Here is a 23807-nt window from a genome sequence, read left to right on the forward strand (position 1 = left end):
ATCAAGAATAGATCTTTAGAAACAAGACAAGAACTTTTAATGTAAAATCTGTTGTAATAAACACAGGGTTAATTAAGAACCCATTTGTGTATAGGAAGGAGAGGGCAATTGAGTCCCGACCACGAAAAGAGGATTGTGTTTATAGAGAAGTTCCCATAATGCACACATTGTTTTGTAAATGTTGTTAAGTGTTCAGAAGGAGCAGAAGCCCCTTAAAAAGTTCTATCAAATGTTCATAACGAATGGTATGACATACATTACTCACTGTAATCGTATTTCTGATGATTGTATCTGCTTAGATTCACATGCTGTGCATATAGTACTACATCTAGTGGTAATCGCAGATTATTGCATCTTTCTTTTGAAGATCGAAAAGGGACGTTGACCTGGGCATGACTGTATTACAATCGCTAACGTGACGTGTAGTGTACCCAAAATCCTTTGCGTGTCGAGGTCCCACCGGTTGCTTTTGTTCTGCTTTGAGGGAGCCTTATGACAAAACACAGTCAAAGTGGTGTGCTTCACAATGCTTTTATTTTAAATCAAAAGGGGGAAAGGAAAAAGGCCTCACTGTCCCTAATTCTATGAGGGGTTTCCCTGCCTCAACACAACTAAATAATAGACCAGTCTTTGATGTCCAAAGTAAAAATATCTACAGTCCTATGTCCAAAAACCTACTGACCTTCACACTTAATATACCACAAAACTATCACCTGAGAAAACAAACAATAATTGTCTGTCCTTCTGCAGCCGTTTGATGGCTCTTAAGCCTACTCTTTTTTTAAGAAAAGGTTATTTGCCAGGGGGACACTCCCCTCCCTGGTCTTTTCCCACGTAACAGGGCTTTGGAGCCCACACTGTCAGGGCGATACTCCCCTTCACTGGTCTTTTCCAACTTGACAGGGCTTTAGCGCCTCAGTGCCAGGGGGACACTCCCCTTCCCTGGTCTTTTCCAACTTGACAGGGCTTTAGCGTCCACAGTGTCAGGGTGACACACTCCTTCCCTGGTCATTTCCAACTTGATAGGGCTTTAGAGCACACTGTGCCAGTGGGGCACTCCCCTTCCCTGGTCTTTCCTTGTTGTTAGGATTTTAGAGTTCACTTTGCCAGGTGGACACTCTCATTCCCTGGTCTTTCCTTTCTGTGGCGGTCATTACGACCTTGGTGCTAAGTGCACCAACTTTACCACCATGGTGTAAACTCTGTTTGCACCATGGTGGATGGCGGATTTACCGCCCCATTCCAAGGTGAGTGGGGCGGTAAATCCCCATTTCTCATTTTCCCTTCCCCATTCCCATTTTTGCCCCATAGGGCATAATGGGAGTGGGGAAGGCGCTAATTACGCCGCCGCCGTAATTAGCACCATGGCGGGTTTGCGCCATGGATTTTAACGCCTGCTAAAAGCAGGCGTTACAATCAGAATCAGGCGTTAAGGGTTAACGGTGGCGTTAACCCTTAACGCCTGAGTTGTAATGAGGGCCTGTGTCTTTGTAAATTCGTCTTTCCGTGTTGTCTATGCAAATGTTTTATCCCAATCAGTTTGAACCTGTGATATGTTTAAATACCTCACTTATTTAGTCGCCACACAGTTTTGTTCTATGTAAACACTTGGTTCGCTCTTTCTGTCACATGAAGATAGTATATATTCCCCATAATCACTGGAGCGAGGAAGCGTAGGGATGACTAACAGCTGTGAATGTTATTTGCTTATTTGCTTCCCTTCCAGAAATATGGGATACATTACTCACCGTAATCGTATTTCTGATGCTTGTATCTGCTTAGATTCACATGCTGTGCATAGGCCGACATCTAGTGGAAGCTGCGGAGTATTACAGTTTGTTTTTCGAAACTCGAAAATGGGCGTCGACACATGGCGTGCCAGTAATACTATCCCTAGTGTGACGTCCACTGTACCCAAGATCCCTCACGCGTCTAGGATCCTCAGATTGTATTTTTTCTGACATGAGGTAGCATGAGGAGTAGCGTGAGTACAGGTAATCCAAGCAGATAGATAGAAAGGTAAGACTGCAAGCAACCATGTGCCTTCTCTCAGAGGGGAGGAAGGGTGGGTCGCATGTGAATCTAAGCAGATACAAGCATCAGAAATACGATTACGGTGAGTAATGTATCCCTTCTGAGGCCTGTGGAATCTGCTTAGATCACATGCTGTGCATAGATTAGCGAGCAGAACCTGAAGAAGGAGGTGGGATGTGAGAAGGGTCATGAGCAAATAAGTGTCTTAGAACTGCTTGTCCCACTTGTGTATCTGCCTTGGAATGGGTGTCAATGCAGTAATGCTGAGTAAAAGTGTGAATAGAGCTCCAAGTAGCTGCTTTGCAAATGGTGTCAAGGGGTACATTTGCAATGAAAGCCAGAGTGGCCCCAATGCCTCTTGTAGGGTGGGCTCTTGGCGTGAAAGGCAGAGTCTTTTCAGAGAGTGAGTAACACGGCTGGATACAGTTAATAATCCACTTCGAGATGGCACCTTTAGAGACGCGATCCCCCTCTCTGCCTGTAGCTACGGAGACAAACAGCTGATCTGTTTTCCTTAGCGGTCTGGTTTTATTTACATAGTAGAGGACCGCCCTACGCACATCTAGGGTGTGTAGTTTCACCTCAGCCGAGCTTTGAGGGTCCTTGAAGAAAGCCGGAAGCTCGATGGACTGGTTTACGTGGAATTTAGATATAAACTTAGGTGAGAACCTAGGGTGTGTGCCTGAAACCAGTTTGTCTTTATGGACAGTAAAGAAGCGATCCTGCACTGACAGAGCCTGAATTTCACTGACCCTTCTTATAGAAGTAATAGCTACTAAGAAGGCCGTTTTATAAGTCAGGTGTTTGAGACTGCTTTTATGCATGGGCTCGAAAGGGGGGCCCATGAGCTTAGATAGCACCACATTAAGGTCCCACCCTGGTGGTGGGTTTGAAATAGGAGGGTGAAGTCTCTTTACTCCTTCCATGAAGGCTTTAACTACTGGTACTTTCCACCACAAGACCTTGTTATGGGAAGTGGTGTATGCCGACAGGGCTGCCAGGTGTACTTTCAGTGAGTTAAAAACCAGTCATGCATCCAGCAGGTAGAGCATGTATGTAACAATAGTGGAAGGAGTGCAATCAACTGAGTTGATTTGTTTACTCTGGCACCAGATAACGAATCTCTTCCACTTGTCAAAGTAGCAGTGCCTTGTTTGGTTTCCTAGATTCCTTTAGGATGTCCACACACCTCTGTGGTAAATTGAGATGTCCAAACTCTATGACCTCAGGAGCCATGCTCCCAGGTTCATTGAGTTGGGTTGCTGATGCACTGTTTGACCTTGGTGCTGGGACAGTAGGTTGTACCAGGCCGGACGTTTGATGGGCTCGCACACCGCCATCCTGCGTAAGTGTGGGAACCACGGTTGTCTTCGCCACATGGGAGCAACTAGGACGAGCGTCATCGACTCTCTGTTCATCTTGTTGACCACCTTCCTGATGAGAGGCGTTGGTGGAAAAGCGTACGCAAACATCCCTGACCAGTTCATCCACAGGGCGTTCCCCTGTGAGTCTGGTTGGGGGAACCTGGATGCAAATCCTGGGCATTGTCTGTTTTCGCTTGTGGCAAATAAGTCTATAGTGGGGAAACCCCACTGAGAGAAGATATCTTCTACGACCTCTCTGTGTAGAACCCATTCGTGTTCTTCTGGGATGGAGTCTCTGCTCAGAGCATCCGCTAGGGAATTGAGCTCCCCTGGAACATGTTGTGATGACAGGAAGATGTTCCGTCTGAGTGCCCATATCCAGATTTTCTGGGCAAGCTTGGACAGATTTGGCGAACAAGTCCCTCCTTGCTTGTTCAGGTAGAGCATGGCTGTCGTGCTGTCCGTCCGGATTTGCACTGACAGGTTTAGTAGGTAGGGCTCGAACGCTTGAAGCGCTCTGAATACTGCCAGAGCTCTAGCAGGTTGATGTGGTTCTTGGCCACTGAGGGAGACCAGAGACCCTGAGCTGTGTGGTGGAGATGGTTAGCTCCCCACCCCGTCAGGCATGCATCAGTAGTGACTACTGCCTGTACTTCGGGATCGTAAAAGGGTTTCCCCTGTGCAAGATTCTCTCTTGTCCACCAGTGAAGGCTTTGTACCAGTGTTGGTGAAACGACCACTAGATCGTCCCACTGACCACTTGCCTGAGACCACTGTTTCGCCAACCATTCCTGCATGGGACGCATGCGCAGGCGCGCGTGGGGGACCAGGTAAATACATGACGCCATCATGCCCAGCAAACGCATTGCTTTGCGTACCGTTATTTGGTAACCGGACTGATATTGCGGAATTTGCAGTAGTATATTCCGAATTCTTTCCTCTGAAGGAAATGTCAACCCCTCTTGAGTATCTAGGATTGCTCCCACGAACTGTTTGGAGGTGCTTGGCACCAGGCTTGACTTTTTCTCGTTGATTGAGAAGCCTAATTCGTGGAGGAGGTCAATAGTCCTTTGAATGTTTGTCCTGCAAATTACTGGGGTTTCCCCCGTTATGAGCCAGTCGTCCAGATAAGGGTACACCGGGATTGCCTCCCTGCGTAGGTGTGCAGCTGCCACCGCCAGTACCTTGGTGAATACCGTTGGTGCCGAAGCTATCCTGAAGGGCAGTACCTTGAACTGGTAGTGCCGACTGTCCACCTTGAAGCGCAAGTACCTTCTGTGCGCTGGGAACATGGAAATATGAAAATAGGCATCTTTCATATCCAAGGTTGCCATGTAATCCCCCTTTTTTAGGAGGGGGACTACCTCTTGTAGCGTAGTCATTTGAAACTTTTGGGGCTTGACATACTTGTTGGCAGGCCGTAAGTCCAATACTGGGCGCATTGTCAAATCTTTTTTTGGCACAAGGAAGTAAGTTGAATAAATACCCTTGTTTACCTGGTGTCCCGGGACGAGTTCTATCGCGTCCTTTGCTAGCAGATTGGCGATCTCCTCGAGGAGAATCTTCTGATGTTCTAAAGAGTGTACTCTTTGTCGTGGAGGATGGTTCCGGGGATGCTGCAGTAGTTCTATACAGTACCCTGCGGATGCTGTTGACAGACTGTTGACTGTCTGATGTGATCCCTTCCCAAGCCTGGGTGAAGTTGGAAATGCGTCCCCCCTACTGGGGTTGCGTGAGAAGGGACCCTGAACTGAGGGTCACTGCTTTGGTGGAGGCGTGCCGCCTCCTCTACTGGGGCTGCCTCTGCCTTTACCACATTCTCTCCTATTACCCCTGCCGTAATCCTGGGTAGACTGTTGGCTGTTGTTGTTCCACTGTGTACCCTGCCCCTGGGAATAGTTTGATCCTCTCTGGGAATTTTGGCCGCGTGGGCGACGAAAATTTCCATTCCCTCTCTGGTTAGGGGGTTTATTGGTTAGTTGGCCAAGGGACTTGAGTGTCTCATATTCATCCTTGGCATTCTTCAGCGCTTCCTCGACCGCCTTACCAAACAACAGATCGGCTTCCACCGGTTTGTCCAACAATGATGCCTGGGTTTCTGCCTTAAAACCAGACTGCCGTAACCACGCATGTCTCTTGATAACAGTACCTTCTGCTATCAATCTGCCTGCGTTGTCCGCGGCGTCAAAGTTGTTTTTAAAATGCAACCAGACACGGCTCTACCGTCTGCTGAAATTCATGCTAACTGGCCCTTTAAGAGTTCTGGTGCAGAGGCTATGAGTGCAGCGACTTCTTCCCACTGATGGCAGTTGTAGCTGGCCAACAGGGTGGTGGAGTTTGCAATCCTTGCCTGATAGGCGGACGTTGAGGCTACTTTCCTGCCGAAACCATATAGTTTTTTGCTCTTCTTGTCTGGAGGAGCTTCGGATGATGACAAGGGTGTTCCAGCCCTCTTACGAGTGTTAGTGACAACAAGGGAGTCTGGCTTCAGATGTCCTCTTATATAGAGAGGGTCAGACTGGGCTGCCCTGAAAAGTTTTTCAACTCTGGGATTGACTGCTCTGGTGAGGTTCGGGTTCACTAGGAACGGGTCTATTCTTCGCTGAATAGACTTAAGGATAGGGATGGTCTGGGCAACAGGCCTTCTTTCTCCCACTAACTCCTCGGCGAAGTCCCTCTCCTCCTGGACACCGTGGGTGTCAATATGGAAATGTTCTGCTGCTCGTGCGAGAACCTCGTTCAGGAGGGGTTGGTTATCGACAGGGGAGTCGGTAACCGGGGCTTCCTTCTCTACCGGGGAATCTACTCTGTAGGTTTCAGGGTCTTCCTCTTCCTCTTCTTGGTCCTCATCATCCCCATAGTAGCCCGTCCCGGTTTGCTCTTCTACCATGCCAAATTCTTGGTCTTCACCAAAGGAAGTCTCACCTTGATACTGTGAGTATGGCCGTGAGTATGGTTGAACATCGAAGGGGTCCGAAGACCTCATAGGTGTCTCAAACCGGGGCTTCTTACTCGGGGGATAGGATCATTAGAGCCTGAGGGTGTAGACCCTTGTGGATTATATGAAAGGAAATGGTCTGGATTTTTAACATAAAAGTCTGCCAAAGAAGACATCCTTGACATGACCCTATCCATGTCATCACTCGACCATTCTTTGGAACTGGGAATGACTCTCTCAGAAAGTCTAGGAGACCTATCCTAAGTAGACTTGTTGGTTTTAGAAATAGCAGCAGACTTTGGCTTGTCTGTCTGTTTAAGAGGAGTGGAGTGTTTTACAGGTGTGGAAGAGTGCAGTGGCTGCTTCTTCTGCTGTTTTCCCCCCTCCCCGTGAGTGGAAGAGTGTTTTCCCTGTCCCTTTGTGGTCCCGGCGGTTTTCGACGCCTGGAGTCGAGGATAGTGGGGGTGGAAGTCGTCTTCGTCCTCCGACGATCGAACTTCCGTTAGCTTAGGGAGCGAGGCACTCTTGGCAAGAGTGGATGATTGCCTGGAGTCATGCGGCGATCTCGATCGAGAACGCCCAGAGGACACCGATTCGGACCGTTCTCTATGTGCCTCTTTCCGAGAACTCAACATCGTCGAGTCTCGGTTGGACTTCGTGTGTTTTGTGTGAGGGGTGTGTGAAGCGCTTGTGTCGCCAGGGGTCTTCCCCATAGCCGCCCTGTCGGACGACCTTCCGAGGTCGGGGACTTGCGCTCGGCTGTCTTTAGACGCCGTAATGCCCTCGCCATCCGAAAGCACGGCGTCGCTGCCATCGCTGAAGGCGCCCTCTGCCGCCATCACCGCCTGCCTTGCGTGGTGGGCCCAACGCTTCGTCGAACGGTCCTTAAGTGTCTTAGGTTTAAACCTACTACATGCTTTGCAGTTCACCTCGGGGTGGTCCCTCGGCAAGCAGAGATTGTACGTGGCGTGCCTGTCGACCCAAGGGTATTTGCGATTGCACTTGGGGCAGAAATGAAAAGGGGTACCCTCCATACGCACCTTGAGGCAGCGGGCTGGTAAGTGTAGGAAATGTATAAGATGTACCTATATAGCAAGAGTGTAGAGTATGTCCAACCCCCCACTCTCCCTACTTGCAAGGCCGAGGCCAAAGGCCTTCCAAGGCCCGGGCCGAGGCCAGAGGCCTTCCGAGGCCCAAATCCGTCCTGCAGCAGCCGACGGTCAAATTCTTCTCCAAGCCGGCGTCGAGTGTCGAAGTTCGATGTTGGGGTGGGGAAAGGATGTAAATTTAGTGATATTTTAGCAAAAGTATGGCTAAGGCCAGGGGACTCCGCAAAATGCTTCCGACCAGTATGGCGGGAAAAAAACAATCTGAGGATCCTAGACGCGTGAGGGATCTTGGGTACAGTGGACGTCACACTAGGGATAGTATTACTGGCACGCCCTGTGTCGATGCCCATTTTCGAATTTCGAAAAACAAACTGTAATACTCCGCAGCTTCCACTAGATGTCGGCCTATGCACAGCTTGTGATCTAAGCAGATTCCACAAGCCTCAGCAATATATATATGGTTTAAGTTACTTACCTGTAACTCTTGTTCGCCAGCATGGGTCTGGCATGGATTCACATGCTCATGAATATTCCCTGTCGTCAGGCTGGGAATCTTCAGTAAAAGAAAAAGCAATTTCACTTTCGCTTGAAAACTGTATTTCTCCTCTAAACCAATAACTGTCCTTTGGGTCATACTACCCCATCCAATGACAGTCCTATCCATAAGCTCCACTCCTGGTGGCCATATTCAGATTTAGTAAGCATGTAAAGTGGCAGTATGAACCAAGAAGAGCCAGAGAGGGGAAGGAGGGAGGGTCTGCATGTGAATCCATGTAACTTAAACCTTCTCCAGCTTGGGGTCTGGCATGGATTCAAATGCTCACAAATAAAGATTACACAGCAGTACAAATACACAACCACAGGAGTTGGCAAAGCTCAACAGAAGCAACAACACTTACCCCAGGAACAGACTCAACTCAAGTGAGGAGGTTGCAATTTGGGACTCCTCCCTGGAATCCCTGTCGATGCAGTAAAACCTTGTGAAGGTATTTGTGGACCTCCACGTAGCAGTCCTGCAGATGTCGAGCAGGGGCACACCAGAGAGAAATGCCATTCGTTCAACGATGGCTCTGGTATAGTGAACTCTCGGCAGGCCAGGAAGAGGTCTGTCAACCAGACAATGACAGTGCATGATGCAGCCAGAGAGCCACCTGGAAATGGAAGCCTAAGGCAAGGCCTTTGATTCACAGGTCCAAAGTTGACAAACAACTGAGACGTCTTCTGAAAACTCTTTGTGCAGGCAATGTAAAACTTCAAGGCACAAGCAAAGTCCAGCGAATGCAAGGTCCTTTCTGCTGGCGATGACAGATTTGGGAAGAAGACGGGCAACACCAAAGGCTCGTTGAGGTACAACTCCGACGGCACCTTGTTTGTTTCGTTTGTTTTATTATTTGTAATGCGCGCCAGACCCAAGGGTATCAGGGCGCAATATATACAAGAATATGCGAAGCTTAGTTACAGTTATTCATACAATGAAATACATTATTATACAAAGCAGGATATACAGATATTTACAAATATTACAGGTATTGTACATAGAGTTGATGTACCACTATAGGATGGGATTAGCAGGTGGGAGTTGTGAGTGAGTTGCATTTTGGTTACACAGTCGTGCAGTTAGAGGTCAGTGGATTTTAACCACGAGACAGTATTAGTTCTGAAATTCTGGTAGGACTGGTCTGCTCTTAGGGAGGGGGGCAGGGAGTTCCAAAGTTTGGCTGTTGCCACCAATCGTAGATCATTTGAATCTGGGGATGGACAGGCAGTCCAGGTTTACTGATCTAGTTAGTCTTGGGGATGTCCGTTTGTGGAATCTCTCAGAGAGGTAGATGGGTGCGGCGTTGTTAAGAGATTTATGGGTGAGCAACTCAGTTTTTAGTAGGATTTGTCATTTGTCCGGAGCCAGTTGTTCTGTCGTCTGCTCTCAGAGATGTGCTCTATTCTGGAGATACCTAAGACCGCTCTAAGGGCGTTGTTTTGTAAGGTTTGGATTCTAGTAATGATGGATTTGTTGGAGCCTAAGTACAGGGTGTTACAATAGTCCAGGTGGGACAGGATGAGGGCTCTGGCCAAGATGTTACAGCTATTATTCGAGAGAAATGGTTTACCGGTTCTAATGAGTTTGCACGTGTATGCCGTGGAGGACACTAGCATGGTGACCTGTTTAGAGAAGGATAAGGTGGAGTCGAGGTAAAAACCTAATGTTTTTACCTCCTGTGCTACCTTAATGAGGTTGCCGTCAATTATGAAGGAGTTGTAGTCAGGTCCTAATTTTTTTAGGTTAGTGGGGATGCCCAGTATGATGAGTTCCGTTTTATCATCATTCAGGCACAGACCGTGCATGGCCATCCATGCCTGGATGATGACGTACACTCTATTTACCAAGGTCAAATCCTTGTCGTAATCCCCTGTAAGTGGAAGGAGGATCTGAGTATCATCTGCATAGTTAGTGTAGGTGATACCAAGATGGTCCAGAAGGTGCAGTGTGTACGCAGTACAACCCTAGTAGCATGGAAGGACAAGTATGGTTTATGCAGGACAGCGCCTGGATCTCCCCGAGCTGCCTGATCTAAGTGATTGCCACGAGGAACGCTGTCTTCCAACGAGAGAAACTTGAGCGGCGCCTGATGCATTGGCTCAAAGGGAGCCCCCAGGAGCTTAGCCAAGACCATATTAAGTTCCCAAGTTGGGGCAGGAGCCTTCACTGTTTCAAAAGTCCTGTAGAGGCCCTTGAAGAACTTCTTGATGAGCCTGTGCGACCACAGGGAAGGCATACCAGGAGTCCTGGTATAACAGTATTTGGCGGCCAAGTGAACCTTGATGGATGCATGAGCGAGACCAGCCTTGGCCAAGGAAAGCAGGTATGGTAGGAGCTGCTGGGCTTTAAAATGCAGAGGGTAACTCTTCTGAGCCCAGCATCACATAGAGAAACGCTTCCACATATGGCCGTAGCAAGTCAAAGTTGAAGAGGCGCTGGCCTTGGCCAGGTTGTCCTTACATTCTGCAGGTAAAGAGTAATGTCCAAATTCTAAGGCTGCAGGAGCCAGGCCCTGAGGTTCAGCTATACTGGGTCGTGATGTAGAATCGCTCCTCCGTCTCTGGTGAGAAGATCGTGAAGTATTGACAGTCTGAAGGATGGGGCAACTGACAGACGCTGCAGGTCTGGGTATCAGATTTGTCGTGGCAACGGGTATTATTTTTCAGTGACATTGTCTGAGTGTATTAATCACTCATAGTAGAAGTGGGAGTAGAGGGAAAGCGTACAGGAAAAGTCCATCCCACGGGAATGAGAAAGCATCCCCCATGCTCCTCGGCTGCAGGAACCTGCTGGCTAATCTCTGGCACTTGGAGTTTGCCGTCGTCACAAAGAGGTCGATCTGGGGTGGACCCCATTCATAGAACAGAAGATCCACCTGGTCCTGGCGAAGTTCCCACTCTTGGCAAGAATGTAGTTCCATGCTGAGCAAGTCTGCAATGGTGTTCTTGGTGCTCGCCAGGTGAAAAGGGACGAGAAACATATCCTGACGAATGGCCCAGTGCCACAGATCCTGTGCCTCCCTGGAGAACGCCAGAGAATGCGTCCCGCCCTGTTTCTGGATATAGAACATGGTGGTGATGTTGTCCGTGAAGATCCTCATCACCTTGCCCCTCAGTGATGGCAGGAAAGACTTGAGGGCCCAGAAGATGGCCTGGAGCTCCAGGACGTTGATGTGAAGTTCCTTTTCTTCTGGAAGCCAGAGGCCTATGGCATGGAACTGTCAGATGTGAGCTCCACAACCTTCCAGAGAAGCATATGTGGTGGTGACTGTCACCTGGTAAGAGGGACTTGGAATGGGGTCCCTTGCGTAAGATGAGAGCGCACGCCCCACCACTGTATCGCTTGTTGAAACTCCTCATTGAGGGTGATCTTGTCCGTCCAGGTTCCCGATACTTGCAGCCACCTTGCTTCCAGAAACTCCTGGAGAGGCCTCATCTGTAGTCTGCAAAGGAGGATGAGGTTGATGCAGGAAGACATAATGCCCAATAGCGACATGACGGCTCGCAAAGTAGCCGACCGCGACGACAGGCACTGCACCTTCCCTAGGATGGCTACCACCCTCTCTTCCGTGGGAGATGCCAGGCAAGCAGTAATGTCCAAATTCTAAGGCTGCAGGAGCCAGGCCCTGAGGTTCAGCTATACTGGGTCGTGATGTAGAATCGCTCCTCCGTCTCTGGTGAGAAGATCGTGAAGTATTGACAGTCTGAAGGATGGGGCAACTGACAGACGCTGCGGGTCTGGGTATCAGATTTGTAGTGGCAACGGGTATTATTTTTCAGTGACATTGTCTGAGTGTATTAATCACTCATAGTAGAAGTGGGAGTAGAGGGAAAGCGTACAGGAAAAGTCCATCCCACGGGAATGAGAAAGCATCCCCCATGCTCCTCGGCTGCAGGAACCTGCTGGCTAATCTCTGGCACTTGGAGTTTGCCGTCGTCACAAAGAGGTCGATCTGGGGTGGACCCCATTCATAGAACAGAAGATCCACCTGGTCCTGGCGAAGTTCCCACTCTTGGCAAGAATGTAGTTCCATGCTGAGCAAGTCTGCAATGGTGTTCTTGGTGCTCGCCAGGTGAAAAGGGACGAGAAACATATCCTGACGAATGGCCCAGTGCCACAGATCCTGTGCCTTCCTGGAGAACGCCAGAGAATGCGTCCCACCCTGTTTCTGGATATAGAACATGGTGGTGATGTTGTCCGTGAAGATCCTCATCACCTTGCCCCTCAGTGATGGCAGGAAAGACTTGAGGGCCCAGAAGATGGCCTGGAGCTCCAGGACGTTGATGTGAAGTTCCTTTTCTTCTGGAAGCCAGAGGCCTATGGCATGGAACTGTCAGGTGTGAGCTCAACAACCTTCCAGAGAAGCATATGTGGTGGTGACTGTCACCTGGTAAGAGGGACTTGGAATGGGGTCCCTTGCGTAAGATGAGAGCGCACGCCCCACCACTGTATCGCTTGTTGAAACTCCTCATTGAGGGTGATCTTGTCCGTCCAGGTTCCCGATACTTGCAGCCACCTTGCTTCCAGAAACTCCTGGAGAGGCCTCATCTGTAGTCTGCAAAGGAGGATGAGGTTGATGCAGGAAGACATAATGCCCAATAGCGACATGACGGCTCGCAAAGTAGCCGACCGCGACGACAGGCACTGCACCTTCCCTAGGATGGCTACCACCCTCTCTTCCGTGGGAGATGCCAGGCAAGCCACTTTGTTGAGTCAGGCTCCCAGAAACAGAGCGTTCTGCGATGGCTCCAAGCAGGACCTTGGATAATTTATGGAGAATCCTAGATCCATGAGCAGACGCATGGTCCTCGCTGTGTGCTGGCATGCCAGAGCATGGGTGCGGGATCGAACAAGCCAATCGTTCAGGTAGGGCTAGACGTGGATGCCTTCCAGATGAAGATGTGCAACCAACGGAGCAAACCACTTTGTTAAGTCCCTCAGGCCGATTTCAGGCCAAAGGGAAGTGCCTTGAACTGAGTGTTGCCCCTGGACCATGAACCGCAGAAACTTGCGGTGCTTCCGATGGATGGGGATATGGCAGTAGGTGTCCACCAGGCCAGGAAGTCACCTTACTCCAGTTGGCCGAGAACGTACTGCAAAGTGACCATCCTGAACTTCGGGGACTTAAAGTACTTGTTGAGGCGTCGTAAGTCCAGGACGGGCCTCTATCCTCATGTTTTCTATCGGACCAGAAAGTATCTGGAGTACACTTTGGAGCCCCGGAGCCCCAGAGGTGCTGAGGAACAGGCTCTATTGCCCCGTTTGAACATGGCATGGGCCTCCAGTAGCAGCTGTGTCATGTGCTGTGCTTGACGAGCCTCAGGGGGAATATGAGGACACCTGCGTTGGAACTCCCAAGGTTTGCCCCTGTCCGAGAGCATCCAGCACCCAGGTGTCGGTGGTGATGGTAACCCACACGCTGACGAACCTCGCCAGTCAGCCTCCCACTGGGGTGCACAAGTGGGTGCCCGAGTCCACGGCCGATTCAGGCCTGTTTCGGTGTTAGGGCTCTGCCCTGTGGGCAGTGCTGACATTGTCTTCTGCTGCCATATGCCTGTGAGCAGCCTCTGTATGCCTCTTGCATTGTGGAGCGGGAGGGCTGCGATAAGATGTAGTGCAGACCTTAGAGGATCTGCCGGGCTTTCCCTTGAAGAACGAAATGACGATGACTGATGTTGCTGCAGAGTCTTCAGCGAACGTGCCGCCTCTGTGTAAGCCTTGATGATGTGAAGAGACTCGCCGACCGTCTTGCCAAATAGGTTTACCTTGTTGAATGGCATGTCCAATACCTTAGAATAAATGTCTGGCCTGAAGTTGGTGGCTTTGGGCCATCCCTGTCAATGAAGAGACACTCCTTTTCCCATCTGACGGAATCCGGAGTCCGCGACGTCGTCCACAACCACTGTGATGGGGTAGGTCTGAGGTGTTTGAGAGAATTCTCAAAAATGTGCAAATTCCCACCACCTTAAAGACACCCAGCAATTTTGCTGGATTTTGAGAACTTGATTTTTTTCAACCTGGAGAGAGTGAGACCCTTTTTCCCAATTTCTCATGTATTTTGATGTGTGTTTTTACCTCTGTGTTTCTTTTGGTTATGGAGTATAACCAACTCCATAGGCATCAGCTTTTCCATCTGTGTCACTAAGCACCCTCAGTGCAGTGGCACAGGGAAGTCTTGCAGACTTCCCAAGGTTTAAATACCTTCTCTGGGATCAACTACTGTTTCCCAGAGCAGTGAAGTGAAATTGGCTTCATTTGGCTCTGTAAAATTCTAGACCCAGCACACCGTATCTTACAATAGATTGCTGGAGGGGTTACTTAGTATCCCCTATGTCTAGTTACTCATGTAACAGTCATATGTTCCCCTTTCCCCTCAGAATGGCTGGTGGCAGTGGTTTTACAATGAACTACCATGATTTACCCCGACCGCAAACTGTTCGCAGCCGCGGTAACATTAAATCGTGGGAGCCATGTTTTTCAAGATGGCGTCTGAGCCCCCCCTTGTTTAAACAGGTTCCAGTCTTCTTTTTTTGCCATTTCTTTTTGGAAAGGTCCTTCTAGAGTTTGTCTCTGCGTGCCAAACTAGGTTTGGTCCCTTTGTTTCTACATCTTTGGCGGGCTTCAGGACTGAAAACCGCCTCTGGCGCCTGAGTGTCTGGGCTGGGCAGGAAGTGAGGGAGATGCCCGAAACTCCCAGTGTTTAGTCTCCTAGGAGACCCAAAGGCACTCTGGCGTGATTGGCTGGCTGACTGTCCGCCAAGGACAGCCCCCCTGCTGGGTGAGTGGCAGCTAGGCTGGAATGAATGGGAGAAAACTGTTTAAAAAGCAAGTCTCTTGGACTGGAAAGCAGAGTCGACCACTGGAACAAAAGAACCGAAGACAAACTGAAAATTGACTTTGCTAATCTTTTTAAATTCCTAGACCCAGCACACGCTATCTTACATTAGAGTGCTGGAGGGGTTACCTAGTATCCCCTATGTCTAGAAACTCATGTAGCAGTCAAATGCTACCCTTTCCTATTGAAATGGCTGGTGGTAGTGGTTTTACAACAAACGACCATTATTTTTCCCGACCGCGAACACTGGTAGCTAAAAATCGCGGGAGCCATGTTTTTCAAGATGGCGTCTGAGTCCCCCATGTTTAAACAGGTTCTGGCCTTCTTTTTTCGCCATTTCATTTTGGAAAGGTCCTTCTAGAGTTTGTCTCTGCGTGCCAAACTAGGTTTGGTCCCTTTATTTCTACGCCTTTGGCGGGCTTGAAGACCGGCTCTGGCGCCCGAGTGTCTGGGGTGGAAAGGAAGTGAGGGAGATGCCCGAAACTCCCTTTGCTTAGTGTCCTAGGAGACCCAAATGCACTCTGGTGTGATTGGCTGGCTGACTGTCCACCAAGGACAGCCACCCTGCTGGGTGAGTGGCAGCTAGGCTGGAATGAATGGGAGAAAACTGTTTAAGAAGTGAGTCACTTGGACTGGAAAGCAGAGTCAACCATTGGAACAAAAGAACCCAAGACAAACTGGAAGAGGGTGGCTGCTGCAACTACTGGACTGTTGGTTTGCACGGTGGAGCCCTGCTGCAGGTCCGAATCGCCAAGTTCACCTCGACAGAGAAGCCCTTCAAGGATGACTTGTTACTTTGAGTTGGTAGGACCAATCAACTCGTAAGCCAATTGGACGCCATTCTCGGATCTGGTTAGGATTAACCAGGGAGAAGGACACCAGCTTGTGTGCTTTAAGACAGCTACCGGAATCGAAGATTTGCCAGCTTGCCAGCTTTGTGACCAGTCCCTGTGCAGTGCAGGAGTCCCCTGATGCCCTCCCTCTTGCCCCCACGACGGAAGTTCAGGAACAGCGAGATCTGCAGCAACTGCCAGGAAAGGAAGTCCTCAGCTGCATCTTTTTTTTCAATATAAGGTTTTGTGAAAACCTGACGAGAGAACTTACCTCTCACCGCGAAGGTTTGTGGAACTTTGGCAACTTGCAGGCCTAGTCAGCTTGTGATCCGACATATGAACCTTTCTTCCGTAAACTACTTCCGAGAACCGTGGCAAAGACTTTTCCGTTTAAATACCAGAACCATTTTCACCTATACAAGACACTAGTCCATTGATTTTGGCCTACCTATTGCATTGAATCAACTCCTCTGGTGAACTCAAACTATTTGCACTGTTTAAGAGTGACTCTCATATTTGTTTTATTCCCTTATGCCTTTTTGCTCCTACTTCAATTGCTCTGAATGCCATTTTGCTCCTCTTTCAAAGTAGTGTAAATGTTTCAGAACCAGTTAGTGTGAAGTATCGTAGTATATTTTTGTGTGATATTGATTGCCTCCTTTTAGTGAATGTTTTCTAACTGAATGTGTAAATACATTAAGAAGTGTTTTACCAAGAAACCTTGAGTTTAAGTGTCTATCTGAATACTTGTTTTTATAGACCTCTGTGTAACATCCTTACAAGCTCACATTCCCTCTTGAGATAAGCCTGGCTGCTCACTCGCTCCCAAAAAGTTTGTGGTACAGACTTATACCAAAGGTTGGTTTTGCTTACACCTGTAGTCCTAGTTGTGTGTAGTGGTCCCAGAGGGTACTGCATACAAACGTTGCCTAACACCCACTGTAACGGAACACGCTTGGAGCCCTGTTTGACATATGGTCAGATCTACAGTGTAAAAGGCACAGAGCATTTGTAAATATGGGTTGCATGATGGCCAAAAGAAACATCCTCCTGAAGTGGAAAGATAAAAAAAAAACGGGGGAGAGGGAATGGTTGATGGCACTGACATGGGCTCAATAAACTGAGGATCTATATGTGAGCACATTGCCCCCGTCGTCTAGACCCATGGACATTTGGACCGAGTATCGCTCCTACTTGGCTGAAGCTGCAACTGCGGATTAGCGTGAGATTTGGCTGCAATGAATAATGGATGTATTAATATTGCTAATGTTGAACACAAAAGCTGTGGCTATTCCACATTCTTAAGACTCTGTGATTATCTGTGTATACATTATGTTTGTTTGATTCTATAAGCTCTCTGATGTATTAGCCAAATTGCCAATAAAATAAGTTTTAAAAAAAAGAAAAAAATATTTTTTGAATGAAAATATGAGAGTCTTCGATAACATGCTTTGTACATTGAAATCAAAGGACAATAGATATAAGTATACTCTTGGGTGTAAACTTACTGCATCCAAGCTGGTCTGCTTGCAAGGAAATGAGAATGTAAATCCAAGGGGAAGGCGTGCTCCTTTTATTCCCATGTAATCCAAGAAATCTGAGATACAGTGTACAATGTGATCAAAAAGCTGAAAAAAAGGAATATGATTAGTCAATATGCAGAACAGCCAAAGGTGTTTTATTCAGTGCTCTGTCAGTATCTTAACTTTTATGCTTTTTGATTAATTGAAACATTTGTATTTTACTGTAATACATACTATGATGGCATATAGACCTCTTGTAGCTGAAAGGACAAAAACCTTTTATAGGTGCAGATAGAAATAGCTTTAACTCTCTTGCAAAACTATTTCAGACTATGCTCATTCTATTATTGAAGATCATTTGATAATCAGTTACTATTCAAGGTTATCTATTATATTTTATTTTGGACATTTATTGCATTATGATTATTGAGCATGCACCCAGCTTATACAAAGCATGCATTACTTCAGACTGGTTCATTGCAAAACAGTTTTGCAATTTGGCTTTCTGACTGGAGTGGAGAGATTGCACAGTGTGTGCAGCCACAAGCAGAAACAGTGTCAAGTTGTGACGTGTAAGACCTGTGGAGACACTTCAGTAGATGCTCCTCTCCATAGTTCTACCGTCACGTCCTAATTATCCCCATTGCACCTTCAGAGCCGGCATCTGCCCAGATTTCAAGTAAATTACCCCAGCAGTAGTGCGAAAATGCCCAATAAAAAATCAAATCTGGGATTGTTAGGGAGAATTCTCAAAAATGTGCCAATTCCTCCCACCTTAGAGCCCTCCAGCTCTTTTGCTAAACTTTGGGACTTTTAACTTTTCAATTCAATGTGTTTTCTGTGTTTGTTTCTTTGGTTATGGAGTCTAACCAACTCCATAGGCATCATCTTTTCATTTGTGTCACACAGCACCCTCAGTGCAGTGGCACAGGGAAGACTTTCAAGGCTTTCCCAAGGTTTAAATACCTTCTCTGGGATAAAATACTGTTTCCCAGATTAAGTAAAGTGAAATTGACTTCACTAGTGTTTTAAATTCCTAGACCCAGCCGACCCTATCTTACAATAGAGTGCTGGAGGGGTTACTTAATATCTCCTGTGTCTAGATACTCATGTAGCAGTCAAATGCTACCCTTTCCTCTCAGAATGGCTGGTCGCAGTGGTTTTACAACAAACTACCATTTCTCCCGACCGCAAACTATTCATAGCTCCGGTAACGTTAAATCGCGGGAGCCATGTTTTTCAAGATGGCTTATGAGCACCCTTTGTTTAAACAGGTCCCGGTCTTCTTTTTTCGCCATTTCATTGTGGAAAGGTCCTTCTAGAGTTTCTCTCTGTGTGCCAAACCAGGTTTGGTCTCTGTTCATTTGCCTTTGGCGGGCTTCAGGAGTGAAGACCGCCTCTGGCGCCCGAGTGTCTGGGGTGGGCAGGAAGTGAGGGAGGTGCCCGAAACTCCCTGTGCGTAGTCTCATAGGAGACCCAAATGCACTCTGTGGTGATTGGCTGACTGACTGTCCGGCAAGCACAGCCACCCTGCTGGGTGAGTGACAGCTAGGCTGGAATGAAAGGGAGACAACTGTTTAAGAGGCGAGTCTCTTGGACTGGAAAGCAGAGTCGACCACTGGAACGAAGGAACCGCAGAAGAGCTTGAAGAGGACGGCTGCTGCAACTCCTGGACTGTTGGTTTGCCCGGTGAAGCCCTGCTGCAGGTCCGAATCGCCAAGTTCACATTGACACAGTAGCCCTTGCAAGGACGACTTCTCCCTTTGAGTTGGTGGGACCAATCAACTCACAAGTAAGCCACCTGGACACCTATCTCGGAGAGGGAGAGGGACACCAGTTTGTGTGCTTTACTCACAGCCACCGAAATTGAAGTTTGCCAAGTGTGAGCTTTTTTGACCAGTCCCAGTGCAGTGCAGGAGTCCCACAACGTCCTCCGTCTTGTTCCCATGACTGAGGCACAGAAACAGTGAGATCTGCAGGAACTGACAGGAACATAAGTCATCAGCTGCCTCTTTTTCTTCATTGCAAGGTACTGTTACATAAGACTCAGAGTAATTACCTCTCAAGGTAAAAGTGCGTGAAACTTTTGAAACTCGCAGGCCTAATCAGCTTGTGACCCAACATATGATTCTTCTTTTTACAAACTACTTCTGAGAACTTGTGCAGAGACTTTACCGTTTACTTACCAGAACCGCTTTATCATATCCAAGACTTTAGCCCATTGACTTTGGCCTAGCCTATTGAATTGAATTAACTCTTCTGGTGAACTCAAAGTATTTGCACTGTCTAAGAATAATTGTAACCTTTCATGTTCTGATAATATTTGCCTTTTACTCCTCTTGAAAAGTATTCTGAAAAAGTATTGAAGTATATTTGTGTGTGATTATATTGCCTCCTTCTAATGAATGTTTTATAACTGACAGATACATACATTAATGAGTATTTATCAAAGAAACCTTGAGTATAAGAGTTTATTTGAACACTTGTGGTTGTAGACCTCTGTGTAACATCATTACTGCTCACATTCCCCTCTTGAGATAAGCCTGGCTGCTCAGCCCCGCTTCCAAAACTGTGTAGTACAGACTTATACCAAAGTTTGGTTTGCTTACACCTGTAGTCCTAGTTGTGTGTAGTGTTCCCAAAGGGTACTGCATACAATAATTGCCTAACAGGGATGCACACATCAGTACTGGAACAATGACAGACAGTTCATTTATGTGTGTGTCTGTTTCTCATTGAGGTAGCAGCTGTCAACTGTCTCTTATAAGCGGCGTGGCACAGTGCACTCCACGTCCCTACCAGCTGCCGGAAAGTGGGAACAGGGTACAGACTGAGTAGGTGGCATTGTAGCTTGCAGGGAAAGAAATCCTCTGCCACTGATCATTTAGCTTTTAAGTCAAGTGGACAGCCGCAAGATCCTCCTGAGGAAACATATGAGTGGGGAACTGTTACTAAAGATCAACATTTTGGAGAGGATTTATCATTGCACAAGACGAAGACAGATGTATAGAAGGTCAACCTAGTTTAGTGACAGGGACAATTCTGGGAGCTTTAGCCAAACCAGTCCAAGGCTAAGTCTCACGAGGGGTGAGCCTGGTAAGGGGTCCTTAATGAGTACACAGTGACAATTCAAGGAACACACTTAGAAAGTTATAAAAATACATATTTATTTATGGCCATACAGCACTATGCAAAATGACTACTAGCATGTAATTTTATCACACAATACTTAATAAATGATACATATAGGCAATCACTGGAGCAGGTCCACAGAGATACCTAACTTTAAAAGTCCATCCCTAACATGTATGGGGCCTTATGCCCAAAAGTTCACCAAAGTTCCACACAGTGTTGTTAGACACTGTAAAAGTTAGTGGAGGACTTCTGGAGTCCAATGAAGAGTTCCAAGGGGTAGAGGACAAGTTGTTCTAGTGAATAAAAGTGTCCCCCAATTTCAGAATAATTGTGCAAGCAAACAATGGCAAAGCTAAACTGTTAGAAAACGTTTCAAAAGTTAGCAAACCTTTAAAAACAGAGATAGGGGTTCAGGTAAGTACTGTTACAACTCACCCCCAGAACTACAATTCTTCTTAGGACTTGGCAGGTCTGCAGGAAAGGGTCCAAGGTCATTTTTCCCACCTTCAGCTACGGTCCTTGATGCCTAGGGATTGCAGGTTCGAGCACTTCTCTAGTCGTGACAAATGCTGGTGCAAGTTCGTCAGGATGGAGAATGCAGAAGAACTCGATGTAGGGTCCCTCTCACAACAGGACTGGAAGCAGGAAAGCTGTTTTGGATGACGGCCACTGATGCACGGCAGCGGAGGGGACACACTTGTCGTAGTCAGACTTTGCCTAGTATCTTAGGTCCCCTTGATGCTGGAACCACATAATTTGTTAGAGATGAGTCCTGTACCATAAGCTCTCTATCCCCAAAGATCCAGGCATCAACGTGGAATGGCGATGTCTTCATAGGTCATAGGACTTCTGGAAATCACATCCCCACTGGGCTCTTCCAGGACAGCAGCAGAAGCTCTTCCAACGGGTTCACAGTCACCTTACGCGGCTTGCAGGTGGACAGGATACTTGGCTCCTTCAGGTCTCTTCCAGAATATTTCTGGAACAGGTGCAGAGGTCCTCTTCTTATCCAAAAGCCAGGAAAGAGCCGAAACTCCCACCAGCCAATCAAAGATCTGGCCCACACACACCACAGCAGTGGTCTAATTAGAAACACTGGTGGCACAGCTCCTGCATAACATTCACACACACTGAAACGAGTTTGTAGATTGGGACCAGACAGTCTCAACCCACTTTCTGGAAGCAAACAAACATGGCCCTACAGTAGCCTGCGAAATGCTTCAGCTTTCCCAGGAACTGGAAGTCCATTATGAGGATGTTCCTTATAATGGTACTTGATGCGCACCTGCGTCGAGTACCGCTGAGTACTGACTGCTGTTCTGCTGACTGCCATATCTGCCGCTCTCCGGATCTTTGTTGTGCTTTCAACTGGAATCCCACTGGTCTTTTGTCAATCTTGGACCTCCTGGATACATCAACTACAACCTGCACTCTCAATTGGACTTCTAACTATTGACATATTATACTGATAGTCTATCTACTTCTCTCTCCGTACAGCCACGCCCACATCTACGTGGTTTCCCATTAATCCAAGCAGGCGCATGCACCAGCGCACACACACCTGCATCGAGTACCACTGAGTACTGACTGCAGAGCTGCGGTGACGCAGTGCAGTATACTCTGCCCATAATCCTCCTGCCATCTCTTAAAATCTCTGCTGTCACCTTTTCCTGCATATATGAGAACACAGTATGTTTAACAATTGTTGCTGATTACTATTTACGATGTCTACTTTTCATCTAACTTCAGGTATGCCGCTCCAAGCGTGCGTGCTTGCAACCAACTAATTAATTCTCTCGCCTAAATCCAAAGTGCAGCGCAACCCACCGCCTTCACTGGTGCAAAACCTTCCCATAAAGACTGACATCAGAAACTTTTTAACAGAAATGAAGACGCACACCCGCCTCCAGAAATGGAATCCACAAAAGTCATGAGTTACTTCAGTCTCCCTCTCAGTCGCTAACCGAGTCACCTCTGAAACTGACTCTAATACGTTGCTCTCGGATTTAACCATGAGAGCATGTGGGTCTCCGGCTGCGTCTGAGCATGAATCCGAGATTTTTCTTACACCAAACCTCTTGATTGAGCCCTCATCAACTCATCAAGTCCCCGCCATTATTCACACAATTGACTCTGCATCAATCCCACCCCTTTACTCGCAAGTAGTAAAACATCATGCAAATCACTAATCACTGCGTGCCCAGACTCAGTCTTCAAATCCACCACGCATCTCTCCACCGCCTGCTCGAACTCACTTTTCTCAACCTCCCTCTACTTCTAACCAAGCTGCACCCCAAACCTTTACTCAATCTCACCCTGTCGACTTAACATCCAGACTCTCCAAGTCCCCCGCCCTTTTTACCAATGAAGAACCGTCTCATAACAACTCTTCATCTGATCTAGAATCCTCCATGGTTGCTTCCTTCTCAAAACCGACTCCTCATCCATCTTTTGGCTTTCCCACAACTTCTACTCATACCTTTGACTCAACCCTTATGGCAGTCAATGCAAGCATATTCACACTAACAAAACTATATGAAGTTATGGATCGGAAATCCTCATCACATGCTAATCTTTTGCAATCCTTAAATGACAAAATTGATTGGATAGCTTGTAAATTATCATCACCAATTAATTGCAAGCAGTCTGGGAGACAGTTAAGACAATGAATTTGGAATCATCCAATGAGTTACCTTTGGTGATGCCTGAATCCAGAACGGAGAGCCTTCGAGACACTATAGTCTCTTTGCCCAGTTCAGTCATTGTAATAAAATCCCCCTCGCAATCGCCGAATGGAATTCTCATTTCCAATCTGACAACACCTGAAATTTTCAAAAACCTCTAACACTGAGGTTCCTTTATATGATGTGTTCTGTCTAGGCATTCAGAACAAGAAGAAAAAAAGAAAAAGAAACAGGAAACACACCTCTGAGCTATGCATGGACCCCCCAAAAAGAAATATATATATATGGGCATGCCAGTGAAAAAAAATAGTAACCAAAAAACGAAAGCATTTATTGATAACATCTTGAAGCCAGTCATTGCTCCATCCCCACTGACTTCAAACTCTATTGACAAAACCAGACAAACTCTCCCTCCTGACCCTCAACTGGCATCATCGCAAGGTAAGATCAACAACCATGCTATGAAGGCTAATTAATTGTATGATAATGTTTCACCTCCTATTGAGGTTCAATCTGAATCTGAGAACATAAATGAAGAACTGTTGAATTTATCTGTATATTATACCAATTCAATACCTATAACACAGATCATGCATCAAAGTCTTCATGGCTTTCGCTCCACTTCTGACAAACCTAAGCAGACATTCTGCATTAACATGAACATAGATGCCTTGTCATTTAAAACTTTGGATCAGAAACGTGCAGCAGATTTATATCTAAACAGTCCATAGGCGCTTCTGCATTGAACCAAAATGCTGATCCCCAACCACTTCCCGTTGGAAATTTTGACTCACCTCAACCCAATTTGAGTCAT

At 47.3% G+C, this 23807-nt stretch overlaps 1 protein-coding gene across 1 annotated transcript in view; it reads right to left on the bottom strand.

The window, feature by feature from the left end:
• The window catches only part of HK1 (hexokinase 1), a 1159884-nt gene that overhangs the window by 623278 nt on the left and 512799 nt on the right, over positions 1-23807 (bottom strand). Inside the window, exon 12 of the mRNA XM_069610605.1 lies at positions 17160-17279. Within this exon, the coding sequence (XP_069466706.1) occupies positions 17160-17279 (120 nt within the window). The remainder of the gene's footprint in view (positions 1-17159; positions 17280-23807) is intronic.

The sequence above is a fragment of the Ambystoma mexicanum genome, chromosome 8 (genome assembly GCF_040938575.1).
Source record: "Ambystoma mexicanum isolate Mex_15411 chromosome 8, UKY_AmexF1_1, whole genome shotgun sequence".
Lineage (NCBI taxonomy): Eukaryota > Metazoa > Chordata > Amphibia > Caudata > Ambystomatidae > Ambystoma > Ambystoma mexicanum.